The following is a 16803-nucleotide window of genomic DNA, read 5'->3' as shown; positions in this document are numbered from 1 at the left end:
TCATTAGTTAAGTCATTCCACCATTTTTTGTTCTGTTTGTGTACGTGTGTGTGTGTGTGTATATATACAACTTGGTTTCTTTTTTTCAGTTGCTGGATCATTGTGTTAACTCCCTGTGTTAATTTCCCGTGTTAGATCAGTTTTCCCTGTATTAGTTTAGTTCCTTGTGTTGATTCTGTTCCTCATGTTAGTTCTGCCTTCCATCATTTGTCCTGGATTAAAACCCTCTTCATTCTGTATTCCTGACTACCGTCTCCAGCATTTGGATCCACAACTTTGCCACCATTATGACAGCTTCCTTCTTGGATTTTGAGAATTTTGAAAACCTCAGATCTTCCAAACTCTGTCCGCTCTGCAGAGTCCTTCTCTACTTTTAAGAGCAAGCTGAAGACTCAGCTCTTCAATGAGCACTTCAACACTTAGTATAGCTATATTTGTTGCAAAGTTGGAGAACTTAGCGCAGTTCTTTGCAATAAACTTCATGGTATTAATTCTTTATATTATAACATAGGTGATATTATGGGGTGGGAAGGGAGTAAACACAAAAAAAAGCCTGTAGCACTTCATGAAAGGACCTGCATCCAACTGGACAGTGCGCTAACACCTTCCTACAATGTCCTTTATTGTTTGATTTTGTGCTTGTGTTGTTCTCTCTCATATGTAAGTTGCTTTGGATAAAAGCGTCTGCTAAATGACTATAGAATAGAATAGAATAGAATAGAATAGAATAGAATAGAATAGAATAGAATAGAACAGAACAGAACAGAACAGAATAGAATAGAATAGAATAGAATAGAATAGAATAGAATAGAATAGAATAGAATAGAATAGAATTTTGAGAACCTCAGCATGTCCCCAAGCACTAATGCTGTTTTTACTTCTGGACACTAGTTGGAGGACCACACCAACTTAAGAGTTGGTGGTTTCCTAAGATAAGTTTGCCTAGCGTTAATCATGTTGCCACATACTGTAGTTGCACTGATCTTTTCTAATCTGTCCACCAGATGATCAGGTCTAACAATTCTACTAGCTTAATTCCACAAGAGCAACTAGAAGACAGGTAAAATCTTGATTATAAATACACTAGCATCTTCCAGGCCTTCACTCAATAAAGGTTTAGGATATGCTATCCAGCAAGTCAACATAACTCCAGGTCAATTCAGCAGGACGGACTAATTGCACAGCCACTAAATTTGACAATTAACTAAGCAACTGAAAAAAACTGCGTGAAAGTCCTTGAAATCGACTTAAACCAATATGGCTTTTTTTTTTTTTTGAGTTGATTTTGATGGTGAAAATGCTTTTAAATGCTCTTCTGATGTCCTTTTTGATTAGATGTTAGCTTAGCTAATCTTTTGGCCCTCCTCCCAGAGCTGCTGTCTACTGCAGGTAAGATAGTGATTACTCATGTACACAGACCCCGCATCAAAATTAAACCAAAAAAATCCCTTTTAAGATGATGTGAAATCAAAAGAGCAACAACTTATTACATTATTGAACATGAAAATTAATGGAGCTTGTGTGATAATTAAAGCTGTTGGAGAGAGAGGAAGGTGAGTACCTTGGCTCGGGGATTAAGGTTACCGATGGCATCAGCTTTAAAGTCATTCTTATTCTTCCTGCACAGCACAGCTGTGATGATGATAATAATGAGTGTTACCACTGAGATTGGAACCAACACTGCAGCAATTATCCAAAGGTTATTGGGAGGGTTCTTGACCACAGCTGAAAAAGCAAAAACATGTTTTTACCATTTCTCCATGATCTGCCATAATGTCAACCTTAATTACTAAATGATAACTGTTTGTCCAGTGGTTTATTTGTTGGAAATATGATACACAGTCTGCTTTAAGTACTTAAACAAGCACAAGGATTTGTCACACCCACACCAAATGTAAATGCACACAGCTCAGCATCATATACAGAGTGCCTGATTCAGCTATTGCAGGCAACAATCTATAAGAGAATGCTGCATGCACTCACCCTTTTCCCCTATTTCTCTGCCTCTTAGCAGTGAGGAGCTCTGCAGTCCAAACAAACACTGTCCCACTGAGAGCATTTGGGAGAGATTACTGAGCAACCTTTCTTTTTCTTCTATGCCCCTCACCCCACACAAGCTTTTCTTTTCAAACTCAGTATGAGTCATGCATTTTGGTTTGCATGTCTTACTGTGAGACTGTCTGTCGATTTGCCTACTTGTCAAATGTTAAAAGGAAGCTGTTCTTACGTTCTGCTTGCAGCTGGACAAAGTAGCCCAGGGTAAGTGCCATTGTCTGAGAATCCACTGTGTTCAGGACCTTGGCAGCTGAAGTGCCTGATAGGGGAGTGCCATTGCGTTGGATGTAATAAGTCATCTCTGCTGGGTTCTTTAACCCCGAAACTCTGCGGATACTCACCATCTGATTAGAAATGACACAGCATGTACATTCATGAACTACACAACATTAAAAACCTTGAATCTCCCAGGCTACATTAGATCAAATACAACATAAATTAATCTGAGCACTTTGGTGTGAAGTCACTTGAGAAAAAAAAAAAAACCACACGAACAGAATAGACTACATGTTTAGTAAAGATTCAACCTCTGGCTTGCTTTGATGGGCAATTAGCAGATTATCAGCTGAGGAGCTCCTAATTATTGGGGGTGACCACAAGCAATCATTAAAGCGCATGCAGAAGTGCTTATCAAAGTGTATATCTTATGAAATATTCATATTGTTAGCAACAAGCCTACAAAACAATCTGGCTTAATTGGCGTCTGACTGACATAACACTGCCGTCAGGCAAAACACCAGAGGAAGAAACTATCGACGTCATACCTGGACGGTGTAGCTGCCTACAGTAGTGGCTCGTTTAAATCGAGTGCCCTGCTGGCCTGCCATCATAAACAGCTCTGCCAACCGCTGCTCCATTAGTCTGGCAAAGCTTTGGTACTGTCCCTCCAGGCTGGCATTATCAACATCCTGGATCACTGCAAATGTAGTTGAAAGAAAGAGGATGGACAGATGGCCGTAAGAGAGATAATAAATTGCTCTTAAGGACAAAAAGATATTCAAAGTAAAGGATGAAATGGGGGGGTTAGATATGTATGTGTTTGTGCTCCAGATAAATTGAAAGTAATTTCTTTTCTTCCTGGACAGTGCAGGAAAATGGAGTTTGTACAGTATATAGAAAAGACTTGTTTTAGTTCAGTGTTTTTTATACTGGTGGTTGAAACTTGAATTAAAGACCTACACAATGCTTCACACATGGATGTTTTCTTCAAAGGAACCAATAATCCTGAAATATAAAAGCTTCATAAACCTTTCAAATTAGAACAGAAATTGTACGTCAACAATCTACATTGTTACAACTGACAAATGCAACAAATAACTTTTACCACTGTGTCACACTCAAATTTCCTGTTGTGAAACACATGCTGCCAGCCTAAAGCCCTGTTCATTCTACAAGATTTTATTGCAGATTGTCATGTCACAGATAAATGTGGGAAGCCTGAAATGGCACATATTGGAAGCATATCAGCCTTTGGTGGTCATCAATCACAATTATTAATAATGATGAGGATTTAATAAGGGGTTTGTGGGGTTTGCTGAAATATCTGAATAGTGACAGTTGGATGCTTGATGTTTCAATAAATATTATACACTTATATGGGGTCTGGTAAAGGGGGTAGTAGCCTTAGCAGAGAGACCAGGACTTCCCTCTCCTGGCAAATTCTTCCAACTCCCTCAGGGGAATCACAGGGCATTTCCCCCATTGTGCACTGGGTCTTCTCCAGGATCTCATCCCTGTAGGATAGGTCTGGAAAAATCCCCCAGGAGGCATCCAGACCAGATGTCTGAGCAGGTCTAGTACAAGCCTCTCCTGGGTGACTTTAACCTAAACAAACACTGTCCCACTGAGGAAAGTCATTTCGGCAATTAATTCTTTTGGTCAGTATCCATGGAGAGGACAAAGGCTATGAGCTTAATTCTTCTGTTACTCTTAAACGAGACACTGAGATACTTTAAGTCCTTGACCTGGGCCAGGTTCTCATTCCTAACACCAGAGCGGGCGCCACACTTTTTTGGTGAATTCGGAGGTACTGATTTCCATCCCAGCCATTTCGCATTCAATTTCAAATGGCTCCAGTGAGAGTTGGAGATCACGGTGCGGAAGCCAACAGAACCTTATTATTTACAAAATGCAGAGACCCAGTCTTAGGTCCATTAGGCCAGATCCTGTCAACAACTCAGCTGCACCTACAAATTCTGTCCATCAAAGTTATGAGCAGAATCTGGGACAATGGGTAGCCTTGGCAGAGTCCAATCCCCACTGGGAACAAATCCAACTTAGTACCACCAATGAACACAAATAAGGGAAAGAATTGGATGGGGAAGTGTTGAGTGAGCAGTCAGGGAGGAGTCGCAACCGAAGAGAGTGAAGGAGAGAGGATCAGGGGACATGACAAGGTAAAACCCAAATAGAATGAGAGGGGGAAAAAAACAGTTTTAATGTTGTGGTGAAAAGTTATATTTCCTAAAGGAAACAGGCAAAAAAAAGTATTTGCATGTGACCACCTACTGCAGATCACTGAGTAAACAAACGGTCTTCAAAACTCCAGAATATAAGAGAAGTAGGTTATCTTGTATAAACAATACAATGATTCAATTATCCAAAAATCCTAACTTGGGCTCATGCAATAATGTTGATGACATGAAACCGTATGGCAACAGCTCTCCATCAGCAGTGCAATGCAGTCTGTAACTAATGATCAAAGGAACCTGACAAAAAGCCTGAGGCAATGGTCCAACACTGTAACTCCACTAATCTGACTATAATGTCCAGCCTCAGCTGAAACCCACAGAACCCAAAGATCCACTGTCAATGCACCCTGGTCTCAATCTACACTGACAGTCATTTACTAGTGTCATAATACAGTTCATTTCAGTTATGTCAGGGTCTGATTGGTGCTTGCATTAAAATGCTCACCTGCTTCGCATGGCATTTTAATGTTTTCTGCTCACTCCTTCAGTACTGGATTGTCTTTCACCATCTGTCTAGTGACCCAGCACCTTCTATACTACAGTTTTTCTATCAGTCTTTTTGGCCCTTGTTGCCTTATCCTTCCTTAGCCTGTTCCTCTGGACTTCTGCCTACTTTTATTTGCCTGCTTTGACCTCACCTCCTTTGTCTAGCCCTATAGTAGTCTACCAGCCATTTTACCACTTGATGTTCTTCTGAGGCACACTTTAACCTCAGTAAGACTGCCTACTCAGGAAAGCAGGTTTTTCTATACTCACCAATATAAAAAATAAACTTTCAACTTTTCAGTCCAACTTTGGTTTATGTCAAGTCGGAGCTTCCCACATTACAAATTATGATTAATTCAAAAGAGAAGAAATCCTTCAAGCCAGATTATTAACACACCAGGTAACTCCACTAAAACTTTTTTTTCTGCATTATTATTTAATATGCTGGTTCATGAAGCATCGTATTTTCATCATAATCTTTTTTATTAACTAGTAGATGTGATGCACAAACATTTACCAAAAAGCAAATTTAACAGCCAAGGAACTGAAAGCACCAACTGTCTAATAAATGGTTGTGAAAACCCACTGTCCAGAAATGGGCTCAAACTTCAGTAACATGAGCCCTGTGGATTTTCTCTTCTACCCTTCTACCACTTTATGAGGTTTCACAAATATATGACATGTGAATGAGGGCTCCTTTCCACTTGCAGGAAGTTTTACTGTTGTGACTTTCTTAAAACATATCAAGTTCTGTCAAGTAAAAATATCTACTGTGAAAGGTGAACTAGAGTATGAAATCTTAAATTAGCGTCTGATGGTGACATATTGGTGGTTGCATTCTGTAATATTGTCCTTACAAGTTCCCCTAAATCAGTAATATACTGAATGATTGGCACCCCTACCTGTGACAACCCAGAAGTCTCTAGTTGCAATAGATGTGTTCAGATTGTGATATTCAAGTGCTGCAAAGAGAAAAAGAGAAAAGGGTAGGTTAAACCAGGCATCTTTTTACACAACAAGACACTTTGTATTGTGCTTGGAATATTTGTTTGATTGTTTCTTTGTTTTTTGTTGTTGTACAATAAAGCTTCATTCCTTGAACTGATTATGAAAAATATGTCTTTTGTTGGTGTTCTTGCTGGCCAAACTAACTTAAATTCAGAGCCCAGTTACAAAACTGGGTCAAATATGCAGATTTCATTAAGGATATGGGCAGTTAAAGTCTCATTATCGCTTAATGTCAGACAAATACAGAGGCAACGAGGGGCTTTAAGCTGTCTGACTTGGGTTGTCTCTGCATTCTCTGACAACTTTTTCCTGCCTGATTAAGCTCTTGTGCTGGAAGCTGGTGCAGAAGTGTTTGGGGGAATGCTGTATCAGTGGTCTGTAAAAGTCGACTCACAGAACTGTACACTGAAGCTTGACAGAGGTAGAGGGGTGAGATGATCAGACGTTTTAGCACTGGTAATGGATAGGGCTGCAGGGCTGTCAGCAAAATCAGTTCCATGCACTCTATTAGCTTGAATCATGTGGACAAGAAAGCAGCTGGGGTGGGGGGGGCTTTAAACACTGAAGGGCATCTGGAAGTAATTCCAATTTAAAAAAAAAAAAAGGAATTCTCCAACAAAAAACTATTAATAAAATAATATTTCATATTTTACACCTGCACATACAGTGAAGTTTTCAATTGCGGACAATAAATTTCCCATTGCCTCACTCACATACTGCCTGAAGAGTGCAGTGGAGATGTTAAAGAGCTGAACGCTGTAGTCCCGTCTACATAAGTGCCAAAGAAACCAGAGTGCTGCAAGCGGGCATTTTGGAGAGGTGTGAGATCCTGGGACTTTTTCCGCTATGCCAGAGCCCAAGGTGATGGGAGAATATCCCCACTGTTAATTATTTACTGCAATTATTGGCTTTGAAGTGAGATGGCAGCCACTGTTAGCATATGCTCACACCTCCTGCGAAAAGTGTAATATCACTGTCAGTGTGACTACAAAACAAACAGGGCAATATCCCTGCTACCCACTCTCTCATTCTTTCCTTTACTCTGTTGTCTCACCAGACATTCTTCCATATCAGTATCTCTTTTCCTTCCTATGGAGTTCTCCTCCTCTCCCTTCAGGCTCCGACTGTTAAACATTCTGCCTGTAGGTAACTAGATTTTCTAGCTTAATTCAATCACCGCACAAAGTGACTTTTAATTTCAGGCTTACTAACGGAGTCTCTGTTTATCTTAATTTTGTAAACCAAAACCGCTATCTGCCTTCAGTGATATTGCAGATCAGGAGCTAAATCCTTTACAGAGTGAGTTTAAGAGATGCAAACCAAATTTGGCTCAGAAGTACAACCTTAATTTCTCCTCAGTTTAGACAAGATCTCCAAATTTTTAATCTTGTATCAGTATCCTCTGGCATTGTTTGCATCCCATAATCCATTGCGGGCTGAATGGTTACGTAATGGAAGATGCCGGCTGCAGACACTTGCTCATAAAGTAGGGAAATATTATGTGACCATATTTTGTTTACCAGGTGCAGCTGGTCATCAGTCATCTGTAAATACATCACATCTGTGCAGATGGAAAGGCCACTGCAGGGAAAGCAAGTAATGAAAGTCATGAACTCTATAGTTCTTTTATAAAGAGCTGGAGAGTCATGGGAACTGCTGCAATAACTGGGTAGAAAAGCTTCCGCAAAGCTAAATTGTTCAGCTAAAAAAGTCTTGTTTCCTTTCAGATGGACTGATTTTTATCAAGCATAACATTTAGGTTACTGCTTGCAAATCCGCCTTTGCTTCTAAATCCTGCAGCATAGTTTGTTCTATGGCTTATCTAGATGTAGAACGGAGACAGAGCTTGTGTTTTGTTTGTTTTTTTTTGTTCTTGTATACAATTCTCCATCAACATATGCATTCTTTTTTTGTATACTTCTTTGCATAATATCTCCTGTCTGTGCTAGTTTTAAAAAATAAAGGATCTCTCTGTGTTTGGCAAAAATTGCAAAGGAAAATTAAGTTAATGCCAAGACCTGGACAGCATGAAGATCACCAGTTCTTTGTCTGCTTTTGTTCATAGCTTTACATGGTGGCAGCATTTCCCACATAAAGCACTGGATTGAGATCTAGTCACCAAGCTCTCTGAGAGTCTCTTGCTAAGTAGGTAAAATCAGCTGTAACTGGTCAACCAATTGATCCCTAATGGTGAATTGTAAGGTAGCTAAACTGTCTTGAAGAGTCCCAAACTGTTCAGTATCCAGGCATCAGTTAAAGATTTTTAATAGTGATGTCATTAAGTAAAAAAGGAAAGGAACTTAGACACTTAGTTTCCAGTTGCAGATGAGTCAAGGAAAAGTCAAATCTGTGAAGTCTGTCTCTGTTATATCTCACTGGAAGTAGACTGGGAATCCACTGAGACCAGTAGAGACACTTACAAATTCTGTGTGCGTTAGTTAGTTAGTTTGTTTGTTTGTTTTTTGACAGAAAATATTGCCAATAAGAGCAAGAGCACTTCTTTAAGCAACACTTAATGCTCTCAAATTACTCTTTACATGTTCTGCAGAATATAACATGTAAACTATACTTACGCTCGGCAACAATAAGTGGGGGGTAGAAGAGGAAGTAGCCCACCAGCTCAGCAGAGAGCTGACCAAGGAGGTTTGAGGCAGCTGTGCCATTAAGATAGCCTGTCCCATTTCTTACAGCATAAACCAGTGACACAGCAGGAGAGCCTGCGGCCTGAGAGACATTCAGCATCTAAGAAAAAAACAGAAAAATGTTTGTAATAATTGAAATGTTTTGGATTGTACATTATGCTTTGATCTGCAAGTTAAAGGAACTCATGTAAAAGAGAGTAACAAAACAAACTTTATTTGCCTTGGATCAATAACCAAAGAAATTTGCAGTTAAAGTTTGTAATAAAATAATGTACCATCATATTTTACATTCATGCTTAGCTGTCAAATTAGTGTTAATATAGGGTGCACTTTAATAAGGCAGTTCATTAGCATCTATGCAAGCATTCACTGTCTAGCATAACTAATTTGCATCACAGTAGCAGCTCTTAAAAAATAACACACTCCAACACATATTTTACTCAAAATTAGCCAGTTTGCATCTTTTTGTGGATAATAAATTACATAAGCCACATGATGGCATTGATGTCTGCAAAAGAACAAAATCGTGAAAGCTTAGTCAGATATGTGGGAGAATATGCAGACATGGGCATAATTATTGGCAAGGCACTCTTCTGTTAGTGACAGAAACTTAATCAACTGTGATGTTAATTATAATACATTTCAATTTCATATGTCTGAACCCTAGGATCAGATTATTTTCAATATTTTCTAAAGGTACCATTATTTCTGTCCAGGCCTGTTTTTAAATCATTGTGTTGAACAACAAATCAAAAGCAATGTCTGAATTTCACTGGTTAATATATATATCAAATTTGTAGTTATCATTACTTTGTTTTTTCTTCGATCAACAGATGGGTGCCAACCATTTTATCCACATCTGAACACAATGTTCATATTAATTCATAATCAAGTCCACCAGTTATGTTTAATGTTTAAATAGAAACAGGAAAAGCAGTGCAGAAAAAAAACATGCAATACAATTTCTCCTTCACAGTACCTGCACTGAGAGTCTGCTTTTAACGTGGAGCACTTTGGCCTGTGCCTCTGACAACACCTTCTCAAGCCTCTTTTCCATCATTTGAGAGAAGCGACAGGAAAGAGGCTTATCACCTGCTCCCACAAACTGCAGCACTGCAACAGAAACATCTCAGTAAAAAACTAATCATTGACCTTACATTTAGACCAATATATAAGAATTTATTAGTTTAATTATATAATGACAATTTTTATTGGCATTTTTAGTGGTTCTGTTCTTTTGTTTGTTTGTTTTTCTCTTCATAAGTATCCAAAAACGTTTTTTTTCTCGCACTACACAGTCACAGCATTAACAGATAATAGTAACTCTCAAGCTGATCTCTGATTTATTTATTTGTTTTCATCCTGACTGAGCACTCTCTGACCTGTTTTCAGCTGGAAGCCAGTGGCAGGGCTGGATCGCCACAATGCAACAGGGAGAGGCAGGGCTGTGACCATGGGGAGATACTGTCGCAGATCTGCAATCAGCTTATCGCGGCCGTAGGACGCCAAACCTTCCATCACCACTGAAGGAGGGTAAACTATGTCCCCTCCAATTACATGATAAGCCACTGTCATGTTGGGAGAACCAAATACAGTCTCCACCTGAAAGAGTTGAGTGAAAAAAGAGTCAGATGTGATCCACAAACTGTATTGGAAATGTGTCGAACATTTAGAGTCTCTGAAGTACTTTACCTGAGAAGCAAAAATTAGATGACAGTGTTATACCATCTGAAAAATAATGTTTCATATTTCTGTCTTGGTGTGAGTATTTCGGACTGCAATCTGTCGCTGATGCATCAGGTTAAGTGGAAATGTGGTATTTAGAAACACACTTGTGACAATAACAAACCCTCAAAGTATAAAATAATTTATGCCACAAAGTTTTAAATAACTTTCTGAGTAACGTCAAAAACATGGTGACATATCCAACAAAAAGTTTGTTTAGATTTATAAAAGAGAAATAATACCAATGATGAATAGATGTTAAGAACTGTATCAAACTGCTTTCAATACAAAACTAACTCTTTTTTTCTTTTTTTTTTTTAAATACTGTGATTTTGGCATCTTAGTCAACTTTTCCCTACACATTTTAATTCTGTACCTTTATGTCCTCTCCTTTCTTTCTTTTGTTTTCCTTTTCCTACTTTTTATTTCCCTGCCATGGTCAGGATTGTCAAATCAGGATTGATGATCACCATGAAATAATAATACAAACATTCAGAATACCAAAGGCAGCTTTATACTAGACGCTTGGTAGAGTAAATCTGTCTGGCTAAGTATGGCGCACAGAGTGTAGTTCTATATGCTAAATTGCTGGACAGGACAGAGTAAGAAAAAAAGAACTAAAACTCATTCCTTATTTGACAGATAGCTGCTGTTTTAGTTACAGTTTCATTAACTTTTACTGAAGTTAAGTATCTTATCCATCTTTTTCCTCCCTTTTTAACATGATCTTACCATTGGCTTTGATTCCAAAGTCAAAATCATGTGGAGGTCAAGCAGGGATCTGATCTTGTAAGCGTGCCATTTGAATTTGGCTCAGTATCAGGAAATCAAAGGTGTAAAATACTAACAATGGTTATAATGGCAACTTCATTTTTGTATTGGAACATCCGAATGAAGCAGAACAATTGTTAATATTTTAAATCACACTTCTGTTTCTCTTACGATGCAGTGCCGAAAATAGTAGAAAATATTTACTGTAAAGAAATGCAAAGCTACATCAGACGTTAAATTCATTTACAAATAAAAAAGAAGCTATTCATGACTAAACTACACCAACTGTAAACTTTAAACTGGATGTCAACTAGTCATCAATAAGAACCCGATGAAGAGGAGAGATACTGAAGAAAAAAAAGGGTGAAGTAGAGATGAGTTCTGGACAGAATCTTTTATTACGTGGACAGGTGTTACTATCACAAGGGTTTTTCCAGCTGTTTATCACAACAGTGAAATGTGCGTGTGTGTGTGTCAGAAGGAGTTTGACTTTTCAGTGAACTTTGTGCATCAGAGGTGAAACTATTTAGATCTGTTACCTAAACCTATATGAAAGCCTGCGCTGAGAGGGTTGTCGAAACACTGAGAGCTTCTAGTCTCTGTTGCTAAAAGTTACTCCTCCACTTCTCCACAATTCAGCCTTGTTAGGAGCTCTGTCAAAAGAGGCCTTTATTATCGCCTCATCCTCTCAGGCTTCACCATGTGAAGGTGTTATTAAGAGATTGCATTTCGAGCACACTTATTAACTGTATCTCTGAGAGCGTGACAGACATTAAACCAACAGGTCTGAGATCTGGCATTCAAAAGTTTCAAGTCTTGGATAAGAACTAACCACATAAATCGTACAAAAAAAGTTCACTTTTCATTTCTTTTAACAATGGTTTTAGTCTTGTAGTTCATTTCTTTCAGTCTATTGCTCATCATCTTTTTAGCACATTGCTCTCCTCCCAACCGTTTATAGCCTATAATTAAACACACAGGCAATTTCCCCATCTAACAGCCAGCTTCCCATTGGATGAAAAAGCTGTGCTGCTAAAAGGAAACCATGCAATGCTGAAATGGGTGACAGAGGTGCACTGAAGCAAGACACCTTCTAACACTACAAGGGGGACTGGTTGTGAACATGTGAGTGCAGTGACCTTCACTTTGCTAGGATGCCATCTTTGATACTTCCATGTTGAGAAATAATAGAAAAAAGACATTTTTGCCAACAGTGTGGAGTTTAACTCTTCATTTTCCCCACGTAATTATTTCTCTGGATGCCTATTAACTTTGCATGACTAAGAGGTCCTAATACAAAGTCACACTCAGTGAGGGTATTAGAGGTTTTCTGGAGATAGATTATGTTTGATACAATGGTAACCATGACAATTTTTACAAATGAAAAACCCCCACACACACATACAGACAGAAAGAAAGAAAGAAAAAATCAGAACATTGTGTGTGTACTGGATTTGTTTTTTGGGGCATATATTGGAAGATATTTTTCTCTGAATGCTCTTTTTTTTTTTCTTTTTTTTTCACTGTACTGTACTGTGAATAGATGCATATCTCCTGTAATGTTTCAAAAGCTCTGCCACAGTCTTAATCTACATCTTGTTTTAATGTTGGTACAGTTCAAATATGTGACACCATGCTCCCTTCTGGGAAGCAGTCACTCAACCTAATTTCTATATTGGTTCTCATCTCCTCCCATAGCCTACATGAAGGTCCTTGATTTAATACATCCAGCTTTGTGGCAAGAGTAAAATTAGGAAACAGTAACAACTAATGGGTGTTTTAATATTTTGATCTGATTGACTCAATTTAGAGATTTAAATAAAGAGATGCAAATAAATAAATAAATAAACGTGAACTTGAACTTTTTCCAAAAGACAATCAACCTATATCAGTGGTTCTTGTGACAAAAATTAAGCATAGTGTTACTTCTGGCAAGCAGTATAGTCAATATTATCAGCTGATGTCCTCTTACACGTTCCTTTAGTAAATATGATCCAGAAGTATTCTAAGCAGCTATAGCCTACGTCCAGTGTCTCCTCTGCAGGCCACTGTGCAGCCCATGGCCATCCTCAGCTTTCCTTTTGAAATATTATCTGACTAAATCATTGTCATTGATGTTGTTCTATTCTGTACTGCAGGGGTCTTTTGCTGCTGCTTTCCCAGCCTCAGGCACTTCTCTGGTGGACATGAAAGGGCAGGAAGATCCTAGAACAGAGTTGTTGCACCAAATATAAACAGAATTTTTGGGTTTTTTTCTGAATTCATATGAATGCATTTACTTTGATACTTTTTAATACTTTTATATTCCATGTGAGACTTGTGGAAAAAATAATAATGATGGGTATATTTCCGGGAAACTAAACTAAATTATGACCATGTCTTACTGGTACGGTGTTTATTTCAGCAGAGAGTAACAATAGAATCAGTTCATTTTTAATGTACAACCAGCTGGTATGGCAATATATTTGTCAAATCTACACCTCAGATATTCAGTCTGCTCAAAAAGGCAGGTAAGATTTTGGAAGCACCTGTTCCTCTTAGCCTGCTGAGCTTTTTTAACAGGCAACAATTGGATAAATAACATTTTATCTGACAACTCTTGTATGTTTTAATCTGAGTATCAGTATTATCCATTTCAGAGAAGAGATACAGGTTCCCCTTCCCCAAACATAACAGTAAACTTTTACTGAATATATGTCTGAATGTGGATCATGTATGTATGCATGTATGTATGTATGTACTCATGCGTGTGTGGATTTATAAAGATATGAGTTTTCACTGGTCAACATGAGCGAATGTTTTGGAACATGTCCATTGTATTTATTGTTATTATTACTAGGTTTTTGGCATTTTTATGGTGTCCTTCAATCCCATGTACTCCAGCTCGGTCACCATTATGGAAAACAAGTGATTCGGTTATATAAACTGTATAGTTGTATACATAAACAACATAGGGAATTATGCAGGTTTTGCTTTCAGTTTTTGCTAGCATCCCAGGTTCTTCTGAGTTCTGCACAATAAAGTGCCAACTTATCAAATATTCACATCGCTAAAGTAAAAGTAATTTACACCATGCTGCATGTTGGGATGGGGACACTTGTGAAGAATGTCTTTTAACCTGGTTAACTTTTGGTTTGTTTGGCTAAAGGTTTTATGAAATCTGATGGAAGAGGAAAGAGATGTGGAAGGTAAGGGAAGAGAGAGAGAGAGAGGAAAGAGACCTGGGGAAAATTAAATCTCACTACTTAAGAACAGCGTTTGTACAAACTAAGCAAGATAAACATGCTGTATTTGAAGACTGATGCTGATGGATTTTTACTGCTCTGCGTTTGTTGAGAACTTTCGGAAAACATTTTTGTGGAGCTTTTATTTGTCTAGTTTAGGTGCTGCCTTCCAATGAATATACTCATACAAGTGAACACATTATTGGTACACACTGTGCCATGTATGACACTGCAGTTGAGGAATAATGTGAAGTAAATGACAGCCCCCTGACCTGTGCTTGGGCAGAGGAATCATTCAGAGCTTTCCTGAGGCCTTGGCTTAGTCCCCTTCTCAAGTTCTGCCTCTGAATGCTATCCAGCCTGTTTCTTCTCACATAGATTGAAACAACTAAGAAAGACAAGAGCAGGTGGCAAACAAAACACATCACAAAAATACAAAGGTTCTCAATTCTTCTTCATGATCCATGAAAAACTATTGTTTACCTGTTTTCACCCATAATTTCTCTGTGATGTTGCATTGCTGTGGTGGAACCTCTGTGGTAGTGGTGGTGAAAGGTGAGACAAAGATGGCAGTAACCTCCCTTGGGGGGCTTGTTTTAGGAACAGGTGGCGTAAACGCTCTCCTGCTGGTGTAAGTCCTGATGGTGGTAGTTGTAGTTCTTCTGGTGATAGGTGTGGGCTGTGTTGTGGTTGTCGTGGTTGACTGTGTTGTGACTCTTGGAGAAGGCGTGGTTGTGGTGGGATTTTGCGTGGTTGAAGCTGCAAGCGTGGTGGTGAGCTTCACAGAGGCTGTTGTGGTGTCCTGTTGTGGGGTCAGAGGTGATACCTGAGATGCACCCTGCGTGGTACCAGTAGAAAGGGTTATCCAGTCTGACTGAGAGGGTGCTGAACTTGCCTCTTTTTCTTTGGGGAAAATGAGCACAACTGATTTGGATGCTCCAGCAGTTGACTCATCCTCCTCAGCTTCTGTAAGAACAAATGTCTCAGTCACTTCCTGTGAGGGTTCAGACTCTAAAGATGAGGTCAAAGTTAATGTTATTTGCGGGTTTCAAGGAGACAGATAACAATGGACAGTTGGTGTCGGCAACATTGACACTGAAATGGCGGGTTTTGGGTATCAAGAGGATAAATGAGAGGATGAATATGGTGGTGATTAAAAGGTTACTGACTTACTGAGAAGGTAGAATGAAAGGAGGAGACGGAAGACACTAGGTCAGCTGAATCAAATGCAGATTCAGGAGAATGAACATCGGCCAGAGGGGGGGCTGTGCCTACTCTTGTGCACCAGATGAAAAGAAGATGCTTGGGAGAATCTTTCAGCAGCAGTTGTTATGTAAGAGAGGGGTAGAGAAGCATCTGACCCCCAGGCTCATGTCGCAGAATTGCTCACGGTGACTCTTGGCTTTGGATCGATGGCTACTTATCTGAGATAAGTAGGAGACAATTCAGAACTATGCTCTTTACAGTCTGATAATCCTCCCACATAGGCAGATGACAGATAATCTTCATCAGCTGAATAAACTGGATGTGGATCACTGACAACAGCTGTTGAATCATTTGAATTTAATATATGCACATTATGCTCCTGTCTGTCTTCCAGGTTTGGATGTTCATGTGATGAGCCATCTGCTGAAAAATTAGATTTTGCCCTTTCAAAGCCAGTAGATACATTTTCTGATTTAAAAGCGTTGCTTTGAAGAGGCCCATGATTGGTGCTTTTCCACTTTGTATATAGTGCCATTACTTCTGTGCCAAAACTGAAAATAGCATTCAATGTTGTTCTGGCAATCTCTAAAGGATGTAGTTACTGAAGAGAAAGCAGCAGTATTAAAGTTTGTTTGTCTGACCAAAAAGGTATTTGATTTATTACTACTGGAGCTGGTGATTGGTCCCAGAGAGGAGGGACTTGTCTTCTGTGTCAAGATGATTTCTGACCAGGAGGGAGAAGACGACTGCTCATAACATTCAGCAATTGTTGCTTAATCTTTACGCGAGTGGCTTTTAACAGGTTCTACCACAGCAGCAAAAGTTGTAGAAGAAAAGATTTCAACAGATTTTTAGTTGAATCTTTAGCCTTTATTCAGCATAAAAAAATCTTCAGAAGTCATGGAAAGTGGGGAGTGTGTTGGGATCTGCCCCAATGGAGCACCTGTTCAGTAAAATGCGGAGTCTGTGATGAGAACAGATTCTTCTTTTCCATTAAAAGGCGGTGGAGGGCATTAAAAGAAGAAAGAGGGCTCTTTGGAACATTTCTATTTAAATGCTTTGCAGACTTGTTTCTGTGTTGACATGTTTGGCTTTACATGTGTGCACATTTGGATCTGAGCGTTTCCTTCTGAATTTATAGGAGTAGAGACTTCCGCTGAGGATTTTACTGATTTCTTGGAAGTTAGTGTCTGTATGGAAAATGAGGGGGGAATT

The 16803-nt window shown here is 39.0% G+C and overlaps 1 protein-coding gene across 1 annotated transcript in view; it reads right to left on the bottom strand.

Moving 5' to 3' along the window:
- The window catches only part of kiaa1549lb (KIAA1549-like b), a gene marked incomplete at both ends in the record, with an annotated part of 69290 nt that overhangs the window by 17242 nt on the left and 35245 nt on the right, over nucleotides 1–16803 (bottom strand). The window contains 9 exons of the mRNA XM_079255444.1: nucleotides 1562–1725; nucleotides 2228–2399; nucleotides 2820–2971; nucleotides 5915–5974; nucleotides 8594–8762; nucleotides 9642–9775; nucleotides 10045–10264; nucleotides 14655–14770; nucleotides 14866–15348. Of these exons, the coding sequence (XP_079111570.1) occupies nucleotides 1562–1725; nucleotides 2228–2399; nucleotides 2820–2971; nucleotides 5915–5974; nucleotides 8594–8762; nucleotides 9642–9775; nucleotides 10045–10264; nucleotides 14655–14770; nucleotides 14866–15348 (1670 nt within the window). The remainder of the gene's footprint in view (nucleotides 1–1561; nucleotides 1726–2227; nucleotides 2400–2819; nucleotides 2972–5914; nucleotides 5975–8593; nucleotides 8763–9641; nucleotides 9776–10044; nucleotides 10265–14654; nucleotides 14771–14865; nucleotides 15349–16803) is intronic.

Source organism: Telmatherina bonti (assembly GCF_933228915.1).
Source record: "Telmatherina bonti genome assembly, chromosome: 1".
In the NCBI taxonomy this organism is placed as follows: domain Eukaryota; kingdom Metazoa; phylum Chordata; class Actinopteri; order Atheriniformes; family Telmatherinidae; genus Telmatherina; species Telmatherina bonti.
The sequence above is the reverse complement of the archived record's forward strand: the minus strand, read 5'-3'. Positions and strand labels throughout refer to the sequence as shown.